Genomic DNA, 22,880 nt, shown 5'->3' on the forward strand with positions numbered 1-22,880 from the left:
ACCGTTTTCAGTGCTTTTGTGGCTATCTCAGGATATTTAGCCTTGACTTTGATCCAGAATGCCGGCAGAGATGTTATGTCAAACATACTTTTAAGTCCGCCTTCATTTGCAAGCTCGAGGAGTTGATCTTCTTCCTGTGCTGACATGGATGACGCGCGGGTAATGACCTCGCGTGTGTTCAAGCTCAGCAGTGGGTGAGGGGGGATGAGGAAAGGTGAAGCTGACTCATATCGCCAAATCATATCGTTTCCTCGCGGCCCGGTAGCACATGCTTTGCGGCCCGGTACCGGTCCACAGCCCGGTGATTGGGGACCACTGGTCTTTGTTACGTACCCCGTAACTGGGTTGCCAAACCAGCAGAAATGGATCACTCAGTTGGAGTCTGGATTACTAGAACTAAGAAAGTTTTATTAAAGAAACAAGCAACACAGTACTCTAATCAAAAGGATAATGAATGCAACAGTTCAGCAATGATAAACATGCATGTACACAGAATTAAGATAACAGGATCAATCAAGCTCTATCGTTGTCTAGGGGTAAATGCCCAGTTTCAAAGTGACGCAAAGTTCAGTTCAGTTTAGTTCAGTTCAGTTCGCAGACAGTGGAGGGAAGGAGAGAGAGAGCAAAATGAATGAATATTCAAAAGGGCTTCCACACACAGACCTTCGCAGTCAGCTTTCGGGCGAGCCCTTTGTGATGTCATCTGAGGTCACTGACCGTGACCCCCTCCGTTTCGAGATACGATCGTTTCTCTGCGGTGAACCCGGCACCCAGGCAAGGGTGGACACACACCAGGTTCCCGCCGATCATGCCTTTCCACCCTGTGCGTCTATGGCCTGGTCCCGCAACCGGCCTTCCAAAACTTCCCACCGACTTGTGAGAGACGCACCGCTTCCAGGGTCTCGTTACCTCGGGTGTCGTGTGTGTGCTGCCTTAGTGAACCTGTCCCTTTTTATCCCCCTGCTGGGGTATCGCCTGTCCATCACTTCAAACAGTTCAGGGTTCAAAGGGGGAGCCGATCTTGACAGCTCTCTCCTTCTGTTACTCTCTCTCCCGTCCCTTCATTACACATCTCCCAATGCTGCTCCATTGTTTTCCTTATCTCTCTCTCTCCTGAAGACAGGTGGCAGACCAACTGCTGATCCCACTGGTGCCAGCACAGGACAGCTACATCTTAATCTATGTGTATTCTTGTCACACTTCCCCCCTTTAAGGATTTTTACCGGGGGTAAAAATTACAAACATGAATACATTATTTGGTACACACAGATATACATCTTTATCAGCTATTTGGCTAATACAGCGAGTTTGAAGTTGTCAACACCTGACAGACAGTCAGCCATCACATTTTCTGTTCCTTTTATATGTGTTATTAATAATCCCTCTTACCAGGCTCCAACTTAGCAAACTTCATAGTGGCCAAAAACACTGATGAATTGCGATCAATGTACCTCTCATTGGGTTTCGTCCCGGACCACAATAACAAGGGTCGTCCCATTCTGACTTAGTTTTCTCTCGCAAAGGCTTAGTCGGAGGGGGAGGGGTGGTAACCGCAGAGTTACTGCAAAACTTCCTACAGTACCCCACCATCTCCAAGAGCCTTCTGAGGGTCCTCTTGTCTGTCGGGGTTGGGATGTCAGCGATAGCCTGCACCGTAGCTTGCATCGCCGCCAGCTGCCCCTGTGTCACCACAATTCCCAGGTAAGTGACCTTCGTGTGGCCGAACTCATTTTTTCCAAGGTTCACTATCAAGCTGGCTTCAGACAGCCGTATTACATCGCCAATACACACCTCTGTGTTCGTCAGCCCTTTCGTCACTGAATTACCCAACTGTCAATGTCCTGGAGGGGCCAACATTGTCCAGAGTCTCAGCAGGACAGCCCACATAAATACTGTGGTACCAGAGCAGATTGGATGTTGTGAACTCAATGAAGACCTTCCCATCTTCACCCTCTTCCCTTCCTAATCCCCCTTCTCCCATGGCCCACTCTCCTCTCCCATCAGATTCCTCCTCCTTCAGCCCTTTAACTCTTCCACCTCTACCAGGGGTTCCCAACCTTTTACTTGCCATGGACCAGTACAATTAAGCAAGGGGTCTCAGAGTGAATGTGGAGAGGATGTTTCTTATGGTAGGGAGTCTAAGACCAGAGGACAGCCTCATAATAGTGAGGTGTCCTTTTAGAGATGAATAGGAAGATGAGAAGAAAGTTCTTTAGCCAGAGAGTGGTGAATCTGTGGCATTTATTGCCACAGTCAGCTGTGAAGGCCGAGTATTTTTGTATATTTAAGGCAGAGGTTGGTCAGGTCATGAAGGGATAAAGGGAGAAGGCAGGAGATTGGGGCTGAGAGGGAAAATGGATCAGCCATGATGAAATGCAGAGCAGACTAATGGCCTAATTCTGCTCCCATATCTTGTGGTTTTAGGATATTGGGAACCCCTGACCTAAACACTTCCAGCTTCTAACTTTATCCATCTTCCCCCTTACCTGGTCTCACCTATCACCTGCCAGCTTGAAGTCCTTCCCTCCATGCTCCCAACACCTCCCAGTCTTATTCTGGCTTCTTCCCAGTTCCTTTCCAGTCCTGATGAGGGGGTCTCGGTTTGAAACATCGACTCTTTATTCCTCAGCAGAGTTGCTGCCTGACCTGCTGAGTTCCTCCAGCACTTGGTGTGTGTGTTGTGGGTTGGAAGCAAAATATGCTTGACCCTGATGGACTGAGAGAGACACAATCTCCACCTACTGGCTGTTTATTAATACGTAAACCAGTACAGGAAAAAAAGAATTGTGGTCAGCATAGAGCAGACATGATTACATCGCACGGCAGGGCAGGCTTCTGACAACCAAGTCCAGCTCCTGGCCTTCACGTCTGGCTGAGCTACTAAGATTGGTGGAACCGTTTCTACTGACAGGAGAAGGCACCTAGGTGGGTTTCTGACGCCTTAAAACAAGTTGCTTTGGGCTGATGCCAAACTATCGACCTCTGCCATTCCTTTGCATTCATCTGCTGCGTGGAGAGAGCTAGCCTGCTGTGTGGGCAACAACTTGCTCTCCGTGTTGTACTTCCCTGGCTTTCACATCATGTAGACAGCTAGGACACAACATCCATGGTCCATTCCGACCAATGCAGAACCTCCAGGTCTAGCTCATTAACAGGCTCCTTCAGCGGACTGGAGGACAGCCTCCATATGAAAGACCGGAAGAACTGAAGACATTGGAGTAGAGTTAGGCCTTTCAGACTATCGAGTCTGCTCCGCTGTTTCATCATGGCTGATCCATTTCCCTCTCAAACCCATTTTCCCTTTAACCTTTGACGCCCTATCTAATTATTTGGTGATGCGTTGCCTGAGCTGCCTATTCAAACATCCAATGTCAGTCCATCCTTTCTGAGATAAGGGGCCCAAAAATGCACACAAGACTCCAGGTGAGGCCTCACTACTGCCTTATAAAGCCTCAGCATTACATCCTTACATGCAGAAAGACTGGAATCCTCTCTCTCACTCACACTGACACCAAGCTGTCTGGCCAGGGCAAACATCTGCCAACAGGTTTGGTTGTTAACTTGAAATCCAGCTCACGTTCCCAACCTCCGAACCAAAGCCCTGCTTGTGCTGAAGGCTAAAGCAGTGAAAAGACCCGTTGGCGTGACCCTCCGACGTTCCTTCAAGGATATCCCTGCAGCTGAGGGCAGGAGTCCTTTAATAGAACATACAACAGTATAGTACAGGAACAGGCCCTTCGGCCCTCAATGTTGTGCCAGAACAATTAAATTAGTAATCAGATAGCTAACTAAGCTCATCTCTCCTGCCTACACAATGTCCATATCCTCCCATCTTCCTCACATTCATGTGCCTATCTAAACGTCTCTTAAAAATCTCTAATGCATCTATCTCTACCACCACCGCAGGCACCCACCACTCTCTGTGTAAACGATCCGCTCTCACATCTCTGAAATTACCCTCACTCACCTCCTCCTCTCCTTGGCCTCCCCGCTCTGGTTCTCTGCCTGCTCTGGATCTTCTCATCTCGAATTGCCGACGGGACATCGAATTCATCACTCCTTCACTCCTCCACTGAATGCACTGCCCTCTACTCTCCCCGCACCAATCCCAACCTGACCATCAAACTGCCTCCAAAGCCAGTCTATCCTTCCTCAAGTATGGAGACCCGAACTGCATGCAGTACTCCAGGTGCAGCCTCACCAGTACCCTGTACAGTTGCAGCATAACTTCCCCGCTCTTCAATTCAGTCCCTCTAGTAATGAATGCCAATACTGTATTCCATTTGCTTTTGTGATAGCCTGCTGCACCTGCAAACTAAGCTTTTGTGATTCATGCACAAGTACTCCCAAGTCCCTCAGCACAGCAGTATGCTGGAAATTTTCACCGTTTAAATAATAATCTGCTCTTCTATTTTTCCTAACAAAGTGGATGACCTCACATTTACCAACATTGTACCCCATCTGCCAGACCCTTGCCCACTCACTTAACCTATCGATATGTATCTCTCTGTATCTTCTGCACAATTTACTTTTCCACTCAATTTGGTATCATCAGCAAACTTAAGCGATACACTACACTTGGTTCCCTCTTTGAGATGGTTAATATATATTGTGAACAGTTGCGGGCCCAGCACCGACCCATATGGCACCACTGCTCACCACTGATTGCCAACCAGAGTAACACCCATGCATCCGAACTCTGCTTTCTTTCAGTTAACCAATCCTGTATCCATGCTAATACATCACCCCAACTCTTTGCATCCTTATCTTATGGATAAGTCTTTTACGCAGTACCTTATCAAACACCTTCCAGAAATCCAAGTAAATAACGTCCATCTGTTCCCCTCTATCCACTGTGCTCGTTATATCCTCAAAGAACTCCAGTAAGTTTGTCAAACAGGATCTGCCCTTGCTGAATCCATGCTGCATCTGCCTGATGGATCCATTTCTTGCCAGATGCCTCGCTATTTCTTCTTTAATGATAGCTTCAAGCATTTTCCAACTACAGATGTTAAACTAACTGACCTGTAGTTACCTGCATTAGCCTACATCATTTTTTGAACTGTGGCGTGACATTCGCCGTCTTCTAATCCACCAGAACCTGCCCACAGTCCAGAGAATTTTAGTTTATTTTCTTTCCTTATTCCCTTTCTTTATTAATTGCTTGATGGGTCTTTGTTGCTGTTTGAAATTTTCCCAGTCTTCCAGTTTCCCACTACTCTTGGAGGCTTTCTATTCACACGCTTTTAGTTTGACACCTTCTTTAATTTCCTCAGTTATCCAAGACTGGCTCTCCCCACCCTTACTGTCCGTGCTTTTAACTGGAATATACTTTTGTTGAGCACCGTGAAAAATCTCTTTGAAAGTCTTCCACTGCTCCTCAATAGTCCCACCATATAGCCTGTGTTCCCAGACTACTTTTGCACCCTCCATTTGTATGGGAAACTCAGTCATACTGTGATCACTCTTTCCGAGAGGATCCCTAACTACAAGATCACTAATCTTACCTTTCTCATTGCACAGGACCAGATCTAAGATAACACATTCTCTTGCAGGTTAAGTAACACGCTGTTCAAGAAAGCCATCATTTATGCGTTCAATGAAGTCCTCCACAAGACTGTCTCGACCAATTTGATTCACCCAATCTCTGTGCAAGTTAGTCTCCCATGATAACTGCTGTTCCATTCTCCCGTGCCTGAGATATTTCTGTTTACTGCCTGTGCCACTGTAATGTGATTATTTGGTGGCTGATCGACAACTCCCACTAGGGATTTTTTTTCCATTACTGTTCCTAATCTCTACCTAGATGGACTCAACGTTCTGCTCCTTAGATCTTATATCGTCTCTCACTGTCGCACTGATCTCATCCTTACAGCGCTACCCCACCTCCCTTACCTTCCTGCCTATCATACCGTATAACCTGATATCCTTGGATATTTAATTCCCAATCTTGACTTAGCTGAGAGGTTGCTTTGAGCTGAGCTGTAAATCATCTACAAGATGTCAGCTCAGCTGAAATCATCTACATCTCGTAGATTAAATCATTCGTCCCACCTAAGACGACTTAGCACGTCAACCAAGAGAATGGTTATCAAACTGATTGTTCATTTGTATCAATAGTCCATTGACTTGGCCGGAATGGTTATCAAGCTGATTGTTCTTTGTATCCATAGTCCATTGACTTGGCTGGAATGCTTATCAAATTGATTGTTCTTTTGTATCGGTGGCCTTATAACCTCTGACAATTCTGACATCAGGCAGTGAATTAGTTGAACTGCTGGGGAGATCAGAAAGGTTCTCTCCCTGATGTCAGGTCCAAATTCACTCACCGGCTGAGCTCGAAGAACTAAACGGGTGGAAAGATAAGTAACGATCTTTTTGTACTGTTGTTATTTGATCCAGCAAAGTTACGTTTACAAACCTCCTCTGCACCTTTCCAATCCTGAGGCAACCAGAACGCGACACAATTGTGTTGTGGGTAGTGGGAAACTGGTGTGGGATCAGAAAGAGAGCGATAGGATTGAGGAGGGATTATAAAGGGGTAGTAGAGAATGTGGTTAAGAGCATAAGATGCAGATCAGAATTAGGCCACTTGGCCCATCAAGTCTACTCTGCCATTTCATCATGGGTGATCCATTTTTCCTCTCAGCCGCAATCTCCTGCTTTCCATATAACCATATAACAATTACAGCACGGAAACAGGCCATCGTGGCCCTTCTAGTCCGTGCCGAATGCTTACTCTCACCTAGTCCCATCTACCTGCACTTAGCCCATAACCCTCATTCCTTTCCTGTCCATATACCTATCAAACTTTTTTTTAATGACAAAATTGTACCTGCCTCTACCACTTCTACTGGAAGCTCATTCCACACAGTTACCACTCCCTGAGTAAAGAAGTTCCCACTCTTGTTACCCCTAAACTTTTGCCCCTTAACTCTCAACTCATGTCCTCTTGTTTGAATCTCCCCTACTCTCAACGGAAAAAGCCTATCCAAGTCAACTCTATCTATCCCCCTCATAATTTTAAATGCCTCTATCAAGTCCCCGGTCAAACTTCTACGCTCCAAACAATAAAGACCTAACTTGTTCAACCTTTCTCTGTAACTTAGGTGCTGAAACCCAGGTGACATTCTGGTAAATCTCCTCTGTACTCTCTCTATTTTGTTGACATCCTTCCTATAATTTGGTGACCACAACTGTACACAAGACTCCAAATTTGGCCTCACCAATGCCTTGTACAATTTCAACATTACATCCCATCTCCTATATTCAGTGCTCTGATTTATAAAGGCCAGCATACCAAAAGCTTTCTTCACCATCCTATCCACATGAGATTCCACCTTCAGGGAACTATGCACTATTATTCCTAGACCACGCTGTTCTACTGCATTCTTCAATGCCTTACCATTTACCATGTATGTCCTATTTTGATTAGTCCTACCAAAATGTAGCACCTCACACTTATCAGCATTAAACTCCATCTGCCATCTTTCAGCCCACTCTTCTAACTGGCCCAAATTCTCTGCAAGCTTTGAAAACCCACTTCATTATCCAAAATGCCAACTATCTTAGTATCATCTGCATACTTACTAATCCAATTTACCACTCTATCATCCAGATCATTAATGTATATGACAAACAACATTGGACCCAGTACAGATCCCTGAAGCACACCACTAGTCACCGGCCTCCAACCTGACAAACAGTTATCCACCACTGCTCTCTGACATCTCCAATCCAGCCACTGTTAAATCCATTTTTCTACTTAAATATTATACCTAACGATTGAACCTTCCTAACTAACCTTCCGTGTGGAACTTTGTCAAAGGCCTTACTGAAGTCCATATAGACAACATCCACCACTTTACCCTTGTCAACTTTTCAAGTAACCTCTTCAAAAAATTCAATAAGATCTGTCAAACATGACCTTCCATGCACAAATCCATGTTGACTGTTCCTAAACAGCTACCCTGTCTATCCAGATAATTATATATACCATCTCTAAGAATATTTTCCATTAACTTACCCACCACTGACGTCAAACTCACAGGCTGATAATTGCTAGGTTTACTCTTAGAACTTAGCAATTTACTCTTAACTTTACTCTTAGAACACCTCCACCACCATCGCCAGCAGCTCATTCCACGCACTCACCACTCTCTGCATAAAAAGCTTAGCCCTGACATCTCCTCTGTACCTACTTCCAAGCACCTTAAAACTGTGCCCTCTCATGCTAGCTGGGAAAAAGCTTCTGACTATCCAAACGATCAATGCCTCTCATCATCTTATACACCTCTGTCAGGTCACCTCTCATCCTCCGTCGCTCCAAGAAGAAAAGGCCGAGTTCACTTAACCTATTCTCATAAGGCATGCTCTCCAGTCCAGGGAACATCCTTATAAATCTCCTCTGCACCCTTTCTATGCTTTCCACATCCTTCCTATAGTGAGGCGACCAGAACTGAGCAGAGTACTCCAAGTGGGGTGTGACCAGGGTCCTATATAGCTGCAACATTACCCCTCGGCTCTAAACTCAATCCCACGGTTGATGAAGGTCAATACACTGTATGCTTTCTTAACCACAGAGCCAACCTGCACAGCAGCTTTGAGCATCCTATGGACTCGGACCCCAAGATCCCTCTGATCCCCCACACTGCCAAGAGTCTTTTTCTTCATTAATCTTTTCATTGATTTAAAAAAAGCTTAAATACAAATCAAGAGGAGAATTCATTCAAATATATATATCGGTAACAATATAATCCAAGATTAAGATAGACATTGTCAAAATCATAGATATTGTTAAACTAGTATAAAATATATAATAAAAAATGAAAATAACAATTGTCTTAGCAGTTTATGAAGAGAAAGGAAAAAACATTGGGTTTTAAATGAAAAGGAAAAAGAACCCACTACACTAAAGAAACAAAAAAAAAGAGGACTGGGCAGTCCATTTTCAGGATACGATCAAGAAAGAAAGAAAGACTTTCTGATGAAATCTAAAACTTTGAAAAAAAGACTGAAAGAGTAATAAATAATTAAATGAAAATATTGGATAAAAGGTCACCGTATTGCTAAGAGCCTTACCATTCATACTATATTCTGTCATCATATTTGACCTACCAAAATGAACCACCTCTCACTTATTTGTGTTGAACTTCATCTATCACTTCTCAGCCCAGTTTTGCATCCTATCAATGTCCCGCTATCCACACTATCCACAACCCCGCCAACCATTGTGTCATCAGCAAATTTACTAACCTAATCCTCCACTTCCTCATCCAAGTCAATTGGTGGCCACCAAGAGGTCCTGGTTTCTTCTGCTGAATGGACTGTAGGTGCTCGTCAAAGTGGTCTCCCAATCTGGGCCGGGTCTCACAGGTGAAATGTTGCCTCACCTGGAAGGACTGTTTGGGCCCCGAATGGTAGTGAGGGAGGAGATCCAGGGGCAGCTGTGGCACTTCTCCTGGTGGCCACCAATTTTAATTCTACCTCCCATTCCCATTCCAACATGTTGGTCCATGGCCTCCTCTACTGCTGCGATGAGGCCACACTGGGGTTGGAGGAACAACTCCTTATTCCGTCTGGGTAGCCTCCAACCTGATGGCATCAACATCAATTTCTCCTGCTTCCGGTAATGACCCCCCCACTTCACCATTCTCCATTCACATTTTGCTCCCTCACCTTATCTCCTTACCTGCCCATCACCTCCCTCTGGTGCTCTTCCCCCTTCCCTTTCTTCCATGGCCTTCTGTCCTCTCCTATCAGATTCCCCCTTCTCCAGCACTTTATCTCTTTCACCAATTTCTCAGCTCTTTACCTCACCACTCCCCATCTCCTGGTTTCACCTATCACCCACAACCTTGTACGTCTTCCCCACCTTCTTACTCTGATCTCATCTTTTTTTTTCTAGTCCTGATGAAGCATCTTGGCCCAAAACGACAACTGACTGGTACAAGCTGACAGGAAGGTGACAGTAACTCAAATCACCTCACGTTACAACAGTGGTGTGCAGAAGAGCATCTCTAAACACACATGTCGAACCTTGAAGTGGATGATGAAGAATACCATTTTCACAATACCAGTAATATTGAAAAAAAATATAACGTTGACTTGCAGTCTATGCAGAAGTAAACATCATGGTACCTGCAGCTGCCTAAATTGACATACAGTGGCAGGAAAACGTTTGGGCACCCCGGTCAAAATTTCTGTTACTGTGAATAGTTAAGTGAGTAGAAGATGAACTGATCTCCAAAAATCATAACGTTGAAGATGAAACATTCTTTTCAACATATTGAGCAAGATTAGTGTATTATTTTGGTTTTGTACAATTTTTGAGTGAAAAAAAGGAAAGGAGCACCATTGAAAAGTTTAGGGACCCCAAAAGATTTGAGTTCTCAGATAACTTTTACCAAGGTTCCAGACCTTAATTAGCTTGTTAGGGTTATGGCTTGTTCACAGTCATCATTAGGAAAGGCCAGGTGATGCAAATTTTAAAGCTTTATAAATACCCTGACTCCTCAAACCTTGTCCCAACAAACAGCAGCCATGGGCTCCTCTAAGCAGCTGCCTAGCACTCTGAAAATTAAAATAAATGATGTCCACAAAGCAGGAGAAGGCTATCAGATGATAGCAAAGCATTTTCAGATAGCCGTTTCCTCAGTTCGTAACGTAATTAAGAAATGGCAGTTAGCAGGAACGGTGGAGGTCAAGTTGAGGTCTGTAAGACCAAGAAAACTTTCCAAGAGAGCTACTCATAGGATTGCCAGAAAGGCAAATGAAAACCCCTGTTTGACTGCAAAAGACCTTCAGGAAGATTTAGCAGACTCTGGAGTGGTGGTGCACTGTTCTACTGTGCAGCGACACTGAAGAAATATGACCTTCATGGAAGAGTCATCAGAAGAAAACTTTTCCTGCATCGTTACCACAAATTTCAGCATCAGAAGTTTGCAAAGGAACATCTAAACAAGCCTGATGCATTTTGGAAACAAGTCAATGGTAGAATTGAGTTTTCTTCAGTTGGCAATTCTTCTAGAAGTGCCAGGATTTGTTTTCCTCAAAGACCATTTCTATATTTTAAAGATTCTTTGCTTCCTGCAGGAAGGAGGTGTGAGGCTATTTGGCTAACCATTGGTGGGAAGGTAATTTAGATTAGGAATCAATTAAAGCCAATTGTACGGACAAATGTCAACTTTCCCCTTATTATTCTTTTGCCTCGGAGAACAATTTAGAGTGATTTCTTTTTTTTAATCCTAACTTGCCCAAAGAGGTGAATATTAATGCACTGGGATCACGAATGTAATTCTGTGTCGTTTTCTTTTCTGTGTACATTGGAACAAAAAGTCTGTCAGACACAACTGTTTCATTCAATAAATCACAAGACCCACCCCAACTGAAATTTGTGGCCAATGATTATAATCAATGATGGGAAGGTTCAAATAATGAAGTGCTTCAAATATTTGGGATAGCATGTTTTAATTAGTTTTAATCAGTGGCTGATGTCATCACAGTGGGTCATGACATCACAATGGCTGATGTCATCACAGTGGCTGATGACATCACAATAGCTGATGACATCACAGTGGCCAAATCAGAAACCATGAGAAATATTTTGGTGTTGATATCAGATAAGAAGCACAAACTGTTGTGTCTCAGTCTTCAGCTAGGAAATAATAGAGAGCTAAAGAGGTGATAACTCCCGAACAAAATGGGGTTGAGATGGACCAGATGCTTGCTCAGGCAGGATGAAGAGGAAAGATCTCAGGTAATTCCAAACTTGTCAGCAAGTGTTCAGTGTCCAGCTGGCCCCCGTTTTTTGGAACGTTCACTTTACGACTCCTCGCTGTTGTGAAAGACCAAATTAGTTACCGGTTTTCGCTGACGAGAAGGTGTTTTCACTGTTACAAAAAAATGCAGCATGCACCCCGAGCAGCGAGAGTGGTGAAAATAGCGTTCAGCGTTTCTTGTGAAGCGAGCCGTTATAGAGGCAGCGCGCACCCTGAACAGCGAGAGTGGTGAAAATAGCGTTCAGCGTTTCTTGTGAAGCGAGCCGTTATAGAGGCAGCGCGCACCCCGAGCAGAGAGAGTGGTGAAAATAGCGTTCAGCGTTTGTTGTGAAGCGAGCGGTTATAGAGGCAGCGCGCACCCTGAGCAGCGAAAAGTGAAATAGCGTCAGCGTTTGTTGTGAAGCGAGCCGTTATAGAGGCAGCGCGCACCCCGAGCTGCGAGAGTGGCGAAAAGCCAAGCTTCTTCCCCGGGAACTACACTCAGCATCTCAGCATTAAGCTGCCATAGCTTTGAACTGCGTGAGATTTTCGCTACAATTGACAATGCTGCAATGATTGCAGAAAAGTATGACTTTAACCTTGAAAGGGCACGTAGGTTCAGGGCAGGTTTGCAGGATGTTTTGAGTGCTTACAAAGAACTGTCTGATAGAAAGATGTGTGAATGTTCCAGCGTGCTGGCTGTCTTCTTGACTCTGCTAAGTGAAACTACGCTGTACATCAGTGGTCCCCAACCTCCGGGCCGCGGACCGCTACTGATCCGCGAAGCATGCAGTGGTGCAGCGATAGCCGGAACGCACCCAGAAAAAAGCCAAAATAAACAAGCTAATTAATTAGGTGCTGCCTGGCATGTAAATGTCGGCCCAGATCAGAGACGATGCAATCAGCACCTAATTAATTAACACACATAAAAATTGCTGGTGTACGCAGCAGGCCAGGCAGCATCTATAGGAAGAGGTGCAGTCGACATTTTGGGCCGAGACCCTTCGTCAGGACTAACTGAAGGAAGAGCTAGTAAGAGATTTGAAAGTGGGAGGGGGAGGGGGAGATCCGAAATGATAGGAGAAGACAGGAGGGGGAAGGATGGAGCCAAGAGCTGGACAGCTGATTGGCAAAAGGGATATGAGAGGATCATGGGACAGGAGGCCTAGGGAGAAAGAAAGGGGGAGGGGGGAAGCCCAGAGGATGGGCAATAATGGATGGGGTACGAGGGGGAGGTGGGGCATTAACGGAAGTTAGGGAAGTCACTGTTCATGCTATCAGGTTGGAGGCTACCCAGTCGGAATATAAGGTGTTGCTCCTCCAACCTGAGTACGGCTTCATCTTTACAGTAGAGGAGGCCATGGATAGACATATCGGAATGGGAATGGGACGTGGAATTAAAATGTGTGGCCACTGGGAAATCCTGCTTTCTCTGGTGGACAGAGCGTAGGTGTTCAGCGAAACGATCTCCCAGTCTGCGTCGGGTCTCACCAATATATAGAAGGCTGCATCGGGAGCACGAGACGCAGTATACCACCCCAGCCGACTCACAGGTGAAGTGTCGCCTCACCTGGAAGGACTGTCTGGGGCCCTGAATGGTGGTAAGGGAGGAAGTGTAAGGGCGTGTGTAGCACTTGTTCCGCTTGCAAGGATAAGTGCCAGGAGGGAGATCGGTGGGGTGGGATGGTGGGGACGAATGGACAAGGGAGTCGCGTAGGGAGCCATCCCTGTGGAAAGCGGAGGGGGAGGGAAAGATGTGCTTACTGGTGGGATCTCGTTGGAGCTGGCGGAAGTTACAGAGAATTATTTGTTGGACCTGGAGGCTGGTGGGGTGGTAGGTGAAGACAAGGGGAACCCTATCCCTAGTGGGGTGGTGGGAGGACGGGGTGAGAGCAGATGTGCGTGAAATGGCAGAGATGCGTTTGAGAGCAGAGTTGATGGTGGAGGAAGGGAAGCTCCTTTCTTTAAAAAAGGAGGACATCTCCTTCGTCCTGGAATGAAAAGCCTCATCCTGAAAGCAGATGCGGCGGAGATGGAGGATTTGCGAGAAGGGGATGGTATTTTTTCAAGAGACAGGGTGAGAAGAGGAATAGACCAGATAGCTGTGAGAGTCTGTAGGCTTATAGTAGGCATCAGTAGATAAGCTGTCTCTAGAGATAGAGACAGAAAGATCTAGAAAGGGGAGAGAGGTGTCGGAAATGGACCAGGTATTCAAGGACTCGGCAGCTAACCTCAATGAGTATGCCTCAGCTGTCACAGACTTCTTTGGAAATGCGCGGAGAACTGTGTGTCTCACAAGACGATCTGGGTATTCCCTAACCGGAAACCATGGATGAATTATGAGGTCAAATCCCTTTTAAAGGCTAGAGCTGCGGCTTTTAGGTCCGGGGATACCAGTGGCTACACAGAATCCAGGCGTGAACTCCGGAAAGCCATTAGGGGCGCCAAGAGGCAATATCGAGCCGAGTTGGAAGCCCAGGTTAACCAAAGGGATGCCAGTAGACTATGGCAGGGTCTAAATGAGATCACTGGGCACAAAGAAAAGGCTGGGAATTTCTTGTGTGATTCTTTCAAGGGTAACATGTTTGAGATGAACATTAAACTTTGAGGGTTTGGGCTAATAGGTTGCAGCAGGTTAGTGAAATATATGGAAGGATATAATGGGATGCATTGAAAGGGCAGGGAGGGGGCAATCCAGTGGACGGATGTACAGAATTTAAGTTGCTGGATGTTAAATGTTTGCAAGCTTCCTGCCCATCTAATCTTTATTTTATCAAATCAGAAAATACTAACAGCTCGGGAACTAATCTATTTCCATTCTCTTGCCCTTGTGCAGTCTGCTTCCTCAGAAGACAGTGCCCCTTCATCAAACGAAGCTGATAGAAAGACTAACACCAGCCCTAGTTTACAGTCATGCCAAGGATCCTGCAGCTCGTCTGACGAATCTGTATCCATGACACAATCAGGTATGAAGTTTCTGACAGCTATGTGTGAGCTTTTCAGTATTTATACTCGGCAGGTACTCACAGAATTCCATGTAAGCACAGCTAACGTTACAGCTCAGTACTGATGGGAGAGTCTCAGCAAATCTAGTTGCTCATGAAGGGTTGCAATTGTCCATATCAGCAGAATTGTATTCAGCTGCAAACTGTAATCTCGAGGCCTGGTCTATCACTCCTTTTGACCATTACTATCAAGCTAGGGACCAATGCCAGTTCAGTGGTGAGTATAGAAAGAAGTTTTACAAGTTGCATTGGGTGGATCTGAACTGAATAGGGCTGCTACACAGAACCATCAGCTTGTTAAATGGCAAAAGCAGCATGCAGTAAACAGATGCATCACACACAATGCTGGAGGAACTCAGCAGGCCAGACAGCATTAAAGGAAAAGAGTAAACAATCGATGTTTCAGGCCGAAAACCTTCACGACTGGAACGGAAGGAAGAAGGAGTCAGAAAAAGAAGGTGGGGGAAAGGAAGGAAGAGATACAAGTTGGCAGGTGATAGGTGATACTGGGAGAGATGGAGCGGTTAAAGTAAAGAGCTGGGAAGTTGATTGGTGAAAGGGGTAAAGGGTTAGAGTAGGGGGTATTTGATAGGAGAGGACAGAGGACCATTGAAGAAGGGAAGGAGGAGGAGCCCCAGTGGGAGGTGATGGGCAGGTAAGGAGATGAGGTGAGAGAGGGAAACGAATGGAGAGGAGGAGGAGGCAGTTACTGGAAGTTTGAGAAATTGACGTTTGTGCCATCAGGTTGGAGATCACCCAAACAAAAAATAAGCTCTTTGCCGCTCCAACCTGAGGGTGGCCTCACAGTGACAGGAGACCATGGACTGACATAATGGAATGGAAAGTAGAGTTGGAATGGCTGGCCACCGGAAAATCCCGCTTTTTGTGGCAGATGGAGCGAAGCTGCTTGACAAATGTCTCCCAGTCTGGTCTGATCAATATATAGGAGGCAACACTAGATACTATAGGTGATCCCAACAGACTCACGGGTGAAGTGTCGCCTGGCGTGGAAGGGCTGTTTGAAGCCCTGAATGGTAGTGAGGAAGGAGGTGTAGGGGCAGGTGTGGCCCTTGTTCTGCTTGCAAGGATAAGTGCCAGGAGGGAAATCAGTGGGGAGGGATGAGTGGACAAGGGAGTCGTGTAAGGAATGATTCCTACGGAAAGATGTGCTTGGTGGTGGGCTCCCTTTGGAGATAGCAGAAGTTGCAGAGAGTTACGTGCGGGATGCAGAGGCTTGTGTGGTGATAGGTGAGGACAAGAGGAACCCTATCCTTCGTGTGGCGGCAGGTGGAAGGGTTCAGGGTGATTTGTGCAATGTGGTTGAGGGCTACGTTGATAGTGGAGGAAAGGAAGCCCTTTTCTTTGAAGAAGGAGGATATCTCAGTTGTTCTGGAATGAAAAGCTTCATTCTGGGAGCAGATGCAGTGGAAATGGAGGAACTGAGGCCAGGGAATGGCATTTTTGCAAGTGATAGGGTGGGAAGATGTCTTGTCCAGAGAGCTGTGAGAGTCAGTGGGTTTGTAAAGAGTATCAGCAGATAAACTGTCTCCAAAGATGGAGACGGGGATCGAGAAAGGGGTGAGAGGTGTCAGAAGTGGGCCAGTTGAGGGCAGTGTGGAAATTGGAGAAAGTTGAGGAAATTGATGAGCTCAGCATGGGTGCTGGAAGCAGGACCAATGCAGTTATCTTTGTAGCGTAGGAAGAGTTGTGGAGTGATGCCCGTTTAGGTTTGAAACATGGACTGTTCCACGACTGTTAACTCTCTTCCGTAGCTGTTGCCTAGCCTGCAGAGTTCCTTCAGCATTTTCTGGGTATTACTTTGGATTTCCTATATCTGCAGATTTTCTCATCTTCAATGAAGAGTTCAGCAGTTCCCCAACCAATGGATCTGATCAAAGTTCTGCCACCCTGGATCACACAGTCGTGATGGTGATAGGTTAGCTAACATGAGGACACTTCTCCAGTGAAGATCCCCACCTTCAATTAAACCAGAGCCTGGAATGAACTTTGTGAAACTATATTCAACTCGAAGAACTGAGTGAATGATGCATCTGTGCTTCCTCCCAAAGTCCTCACTGTTATAATGGTAGTTTTCAGCCAAATCAAAGAATGAGCGAGTAGCAGGAACAGCAATAATAATGAAAATGGACAACCTCCGATGTGTCGTGCTTAAAGTTGCACTTCAGAACTAAATGCCTAGCAAGCCAAGCATATCCAGTACAGGTCTGTCAGTGGCAACTACATGTCCCTAGTTACGTTCTATCCACCAAAAACAGAGTATATCCGATCTGGCTAATTACTGTCCAATCATAAAAGTAATGGGAGGTGTCACCAACTGTGCTCTTAAGGGACATTTGCTCTTCAGTAATCTGTTCCCCCATGCCCATTTTGACTTTCCAGGGTCAGAGTTAGTGCAGTATTTACAGGTGATTTGAGTGACTGCCTTTAATGAGGCTGTATTTGACAGGGTGTGGGATTAAATAGCCCGAATCAAATTGAACTCTGGAAATCAACATGAAAACTACACTGGCAAGATTTGTACCACACAAAGGAAAAGGTTTAAAAGCAGTGGTCAGTGAGTTCTAGCTTTGGTTAGTGAAATGTTGCATGTAATCTATTTTGCAGCAAGTGTTTCTCTGCCTATTGATGCAATGCTCACCATTAGCTTCGATTTTTTTAAAAATCTGATTTTATATTTAAATTGTTTCCTGATGTTTCCCTGCTTATGATCTCAATGAGTCCACAACTGTATTTGCTGTTGAGAGTGTGAGCCACGTCTCCAACGAGGCCGTGACTCTGGCCGGTCGGTGTCCGACGAGGTTGGGGCTTTATGTGCGTAATTGGTATTTTGGGGGATATCAGTATTTCTTTCCTTCCCTGTTTGCCCTTCATCTATTGGCTTACTGGGCCAATTAAGAAGACATTTAAGAGTCTATTGCCTTGCTCAGCTGTGTGTTAGTAGTATTCTGAACTTTAAGAGTGCATTTAGTGAGTTATGGATCTGATTGCACTGTACAGTGACAGCTTTTGATTATATTTACGGGAGAATGGTACCAGGAGGACAGTGTCAAAATCAAAATGCATTTCCTGCCACTGGGGATCTCAGGACATGTGTGATAAACAAAACAAAATCGTATGTGAGAGTTTCCATTTAATTCTGGCAGCTATTAATGCATTGAATCAGGTGGATTTTAATTCGAAATTTAAGCTTCAAGTAGCAATAAATGAATAGAAACTGAGTAAAATTGTTAGTTGATTTCACCCCGCTGAGGTATGTATTTTGAATGATAAATAATTGGTTGAATTGGAAGCTATTACCTATTATAACTTTGATTTGATTGCATCCTGAACAGAGAAAGCATCTGAGCAGAGTGATATCGAGGGCAGGATTCATGCACCTAAAGATGATCTGAGGAAACATAAACCTATTGTAAACAAATTGAAGAAAGGGCAGAAGCTTCGGAAGGAGAGATTGAAGGCACAGGAGGTCAGTCTCATTAACGAACTAAGGGTAAGATTGTCGTCGTACTCACCTTGACTGCCCTGCCAGTCTTTGATTAGGGCAATAAGAACGTTGTATGTATATACTACCCCAAAATCAATTTGCTATCCACAATATTCATTTTTTAATTTGGAAAATTGTTGAGGAAATTCAGTAACACACATCAAAGTTGCTGGTGAATGTTTATGTGTGTTGCTTGAAATCCTAGCATCTGCAGATTTCCTGGTGTTTGAGGAAATTAAGTGCATGATTATTCAAAGGACTTGATCTACCTTTATTCTTTTTGTTTCTGTTCCATTGCTGGAAAATCCTTTATATCACCCTCAACTCATTCTTAAGGCCCTTTGCATTGCTATATTGCTTCTGACTTTCAAAAGTCTTTGAAAAGTATGCAGCATTCAATAGTGCGTTCGGTTGTCTTTCCCCAGTTGCTGCTATTCTCCTGCTTTGTATCTGCTATGTTAAAGCAGCAGGAGGCAATGCTTTCTGAAAGTTTGGGGAAATCTGGATTGTTGCAGTCTTTACAATTTATTTTTTACAGCATTTAGCCAAATTGATTTGCCATCCTCTGAATATTTTCAGTTGTCAGCCTTGATTAATTTACCAACTAAAATTGGATTGATTAAGTTGAAAATGCTTTTGCTGATTTGTTGAGTTTGCAGCCACTGTCTTTGTATGCCGATGGAAAGCTGTTTCCAATATCCTGAGACATATGTGAATTTTGGACTGTACTTCATATTGGTTTCCTTCAGGTTTTGGTGTTTTGTTAATTGTGGCTGGTTGGTGGGTGGGTGAGCTGTAAATATTTTGTGTGTAAGGTGGGGTTGGGGGTTTCGATGTTACTGTCACTGGTCTGTTTTGCAGGCGAGGGGGTCGGGGATTGTTATTGTTTCTTTTCTTTGTCGTACTGATGGTGGGGAGAGTTGGTGTCTTTTCTTTCATCAACTCTCATGGTCTTTCTGTATTTCAGGGCTATCTGGAGAAGACAAGTATCAGAGTTGTACGTGCATACTTTGACAATAAAATGAACCTTTGAACATTTCACCGTTTTCTTTCTCTTGTATTACCAGTCCTGTGATGGATCGATTAAAAGGACTCCAGCAAAACTAAGCAAAGTGTCCAGTTCCACCAAACCACAAATCAAAACCCCTTCCTCCATTGCTGCTGAGAAGCCCAAGGCTGAACCACTTTCTCTACAAAGGTAATGTCACTGGGCAATACAGCCTTAGTTGGAAAAGGACTTCTCAGAATATTGGTAGTATCACTGTTTTATAAGTTAAACATAATGGGATGCCTTCTCCCCTATTGAAAGTACTTATTTTTAAATTAGGTTGCACGTGACTGTTGTTCATTTATTTAGCAGACTTCTTTAAAGAGTAGTACAGTATTTTCTACTGAGGAGGTGGAGCATGAAACAATGACAGTGACTTTTGAAATATTATTTCAGTAATTTTGTTTCTCTCTTTTTAGACACTGCTTCACCTGCTGAATATTTTGTCATTCTCTTTACATTTCCAGCATCTGTGATATTTTGATTTCTGTTTTCAAAAAGTTTACTAAATTTCTAGCAGGTTTTCTTTCAAGAGCTGATTGTTCCATCCAGTGACATAATTCATTCTATTCTGCAGTTTAATGATAATCTATGATATTTGCTGTGCTCCTGAGTCTGTGGGATTTGGCTCAGAAATGTTGTGAGTAGCTTGCTGTAACACGCACGGAATCAGGCAGAATTTGTGAAAAGAAAAGCAGTCTGCAATGTCGATCTGCGATCCTTCGTCACTGCAAAATTCCAAAGACAATATGATATTTATCTGCCAAGCTCTTAAGCTCAAAATTAGTTTTCTACTTTTTGTTTTCAGGGCTGAATCTGAAAAGAGCTGGAAATCGCTTCCTGAGGGTGAAGGATCTAATGTGTCATTGAGTTGCTTTGTTAAAAAGGGTACGTCTGCATCTCAAAATGTTCTCTCTGTAAACACCTGAGATGACACATTCCAAAAACACTTGATAAAAGAAAGTTTTTTAAGTTGAAAGTTTACAAGTATAAACACTTTTAAAAATTAGTTGAACAACTAAATTGTGTTTCTAAAAATAAAACCTACCTGCCTATTTCCTAAGCCAAGCTCATAGAACCATAAAAATAAATATGTTGGGAATTGCATCTGTGATGGTCAAGAAAAGAGCTACCCATTCTAATTCCACGTCCTACCTCAGGCTCTGTAGCCCAGTTGATCACAGCGCTTCAGATATTCATTTACTTTTTAAATATGAGGGGAATTTATGCCTTGGAAGTATTTCAGATCCCTCTACCATCCTCTGAGTGAAAATACTTTTAATACTACTAGCAGTTACGATGGACCTCAGTTTTTTTTTAATCCCCCTGTTCAGGAAATAAGCCCTTCTCATTTCTGCCATTTGATCCTCCCAATTTTATACATCTCAAGACTAGAAAACAACCCAAGCTTATCCAATCTTTCCTCCATAGCTACAATTTTCCAGGCTTAACATTATCTCTTGTAAGACCGACCTGGGCTCCCACAATCCAGGCTATTCATATGGTACGGTATTGAAGGATTACTCTACCAATAGAGATGCAATGGTAACCGGAAACCTGTCTGGTTTTATCAATGTAACAGATAATGTAGTCCTAATTTTAAAAAGAAGTAGGAAGTGTTCTTCCTCCAGTTCTTGCCAATGTTTTTCTGGCAACCGACACTTAGAACATTATCTGGTCTGCAATCTCTCCATCACTTCAATCACTTTCAGTTACTTGGCCCAGATCACTTTATTTTCACTATGGGTTTAGTGTTTATACATTTTCATCCCCTTCCAGGAAGTCCTTAATGTTCTGCTTCTTTCTAGACAACAGACCTCATCAGTTCCCCTTCATCACCATCTTTCCTCACCTGGTAGAACTAGTTCTTACTCTCAAGTTTGACTTAGGTTTCTCCCACTTTCTCCAAACTAAAGGTGAAGCCTCGGACAGTTGCATGGGCCCCAATTAAACATGCCTTTTCAGCAGTTATATGGGACAATCCATGTTTCAAGCCTTCACTAGTAACGCCTTGGCTTCCTGCATATGGCGTGCACGCAGTAGCTTCATTTCGGGTACAGTGAACCAGATGCCCGATATGTTAACTCCACCTGCTCTCCTTGCTGATCTCCAGGGTCCCAAGCTTAAACCTCTCAGGCTGGGGATTGCCCTGCAGGTGATAGGGCATGGTCCTCAATTTCTCAACTCCCAGCATGCCCAGTAACTCGTAGATGAGTCTACTCTCGAAGTCCCATCCCTGGTCGCTATGTATCCGCCTGGGGAAGGCCATAATGCATGAAATACTTCTCCCATAACACTTTTGCCACCGTAGTCGCCTTCTGGTCCTTGATAGGAAAAGCCTGAGCATATCCAGTGTAGTGGTCCGTGATGACTAAGACACTGGCCGTGTTGCTGGCATCGGGTTCTATAGACAGGAAATCCATACACACCAGGTCCAGGAGCCCTGCACTCTGCAGGTATGACAGAGGAGCTGCCTGCACAGGCAGTGTCTTCCAGCGTATGCAGCGAATGCACGATTTGCAATACTCTTCAACCTCCAACTTCATTCAGGGCCAGAAAAACCATAGGTCTTTTCCACCCCCAAATGTCCAGGATCATCATGAAGTGAACTCAACGCAATGCTCCGATACTTCTCAGGCAGAACCAGCTGGCAACGCCGAGGTCGGTCCGGGGCTGACATGACCGGTATAAAATTTGGTTCTTTAACTTCAAACGAGGCTATTCTCTCAGTAATGGAGGTACTGAAGCTGGTTTTGTCTTCTCCGCCTGCGCCATATCCCCCTTTCCAAATACATACCAGGTAGTGCCAGTGCCCGGATCACCTCACTGAGCAGCTGCCACTCCTCCAGAACTCAATTCCGGCAGCTGCTTGCTCTTCAGAGCAGTCAGGTTACAGTAAACTGGAGGTAGGGCATCATCAGAAGCCCCCAAATGATCCACTGCTCAATCCGCCCTTTCCTTTTCGTCGGCCTTCACGGTGATGGCAAACTGACACATGGCCTTTATAACCCTTATTTTGTTGTGTGGTTAGTAGAGAAACCAAATATAAAAGACAAAGACGCCACTCTTGTTAAAGTTAACAGTTTGTGCACAAAAATCTTTGGAGCTCACGCCTCCGGTGTTCCTCCTCAATGACCTCCGCCGAAACGTTGCCAACCGCTGGACCCTCGAATTCCCGTAGACTCCGTCCGGTGATCACCGAGCACTCTCCGCACTCGTTCTACCTCCTCACTCGCCTCGACCGAAAAACCACAAAAGCTCGGTTCCCAGACAAACAAGATAGAATAATGTGTCTCTCATTTGGTTAGTTCCCTGTTATCTGTAGTTAAAACCCAAATATCGCAGCTACAGAGAAACTATTACATCAGCAGTTAGCATTACAGAGACGCCATTTCATTAGCCTTAGCAGTTAACATTACCAAGAACCCTACATGTGTTAGTTGGTATGTGTTCTAAGACTGGGGCTGTCAGTACATGTGTGATAAACAAAACAAAATGGTATGTGAGAGTTTCCAATTAATTCTGGCAGCTATTACTGCGTTGAATCAGATAGATTTTAATTG

The 22,880-nt window shown here is 44.5% G+C and overlaps 1 protein-coding gene across 1 annotated transcript in view; it reads left to right on the forward strand.

Moving 5' to 3' along the window:
- The window catches only part of LOC140203592 (serine/threonine-protein phosphatase 2A 65 kDa regulatory subunit A beta isoform-like), a 116,870-nt gene that overhangs the window by 14,497 nt on the left and 79,493 nt on the right, over window positions 1–22,880 (forward strand). Inside the window, exon 3 of the mRNA XM_072269640.1 lies at window positions 18,118–18,275. Within this exon, the coding sequence (XP_072125741.1) occupies window positions 18,118–18,275 (158 nt within the window). The remainder of the gene's footprint in view (window positions 1–18,117; window positions 18,276–22,880) is intronic.

The sequence above is a fragment of the Mobula birostris genome, chromosome 10, assembly GCF_030028105.1.
Source record: "Mobula birostris isolate sMobBir1 chromosome 10, sMobBir1.hap1, whole genome shotgun sequence".
Taxonomy (NCBI): domain Eukaryota; kingdom Metazoa; phylum Chordata; class Chondrichthyes; order Myliobatiformes; family Myliobatidae; genus Mobula; species Mobula birostris.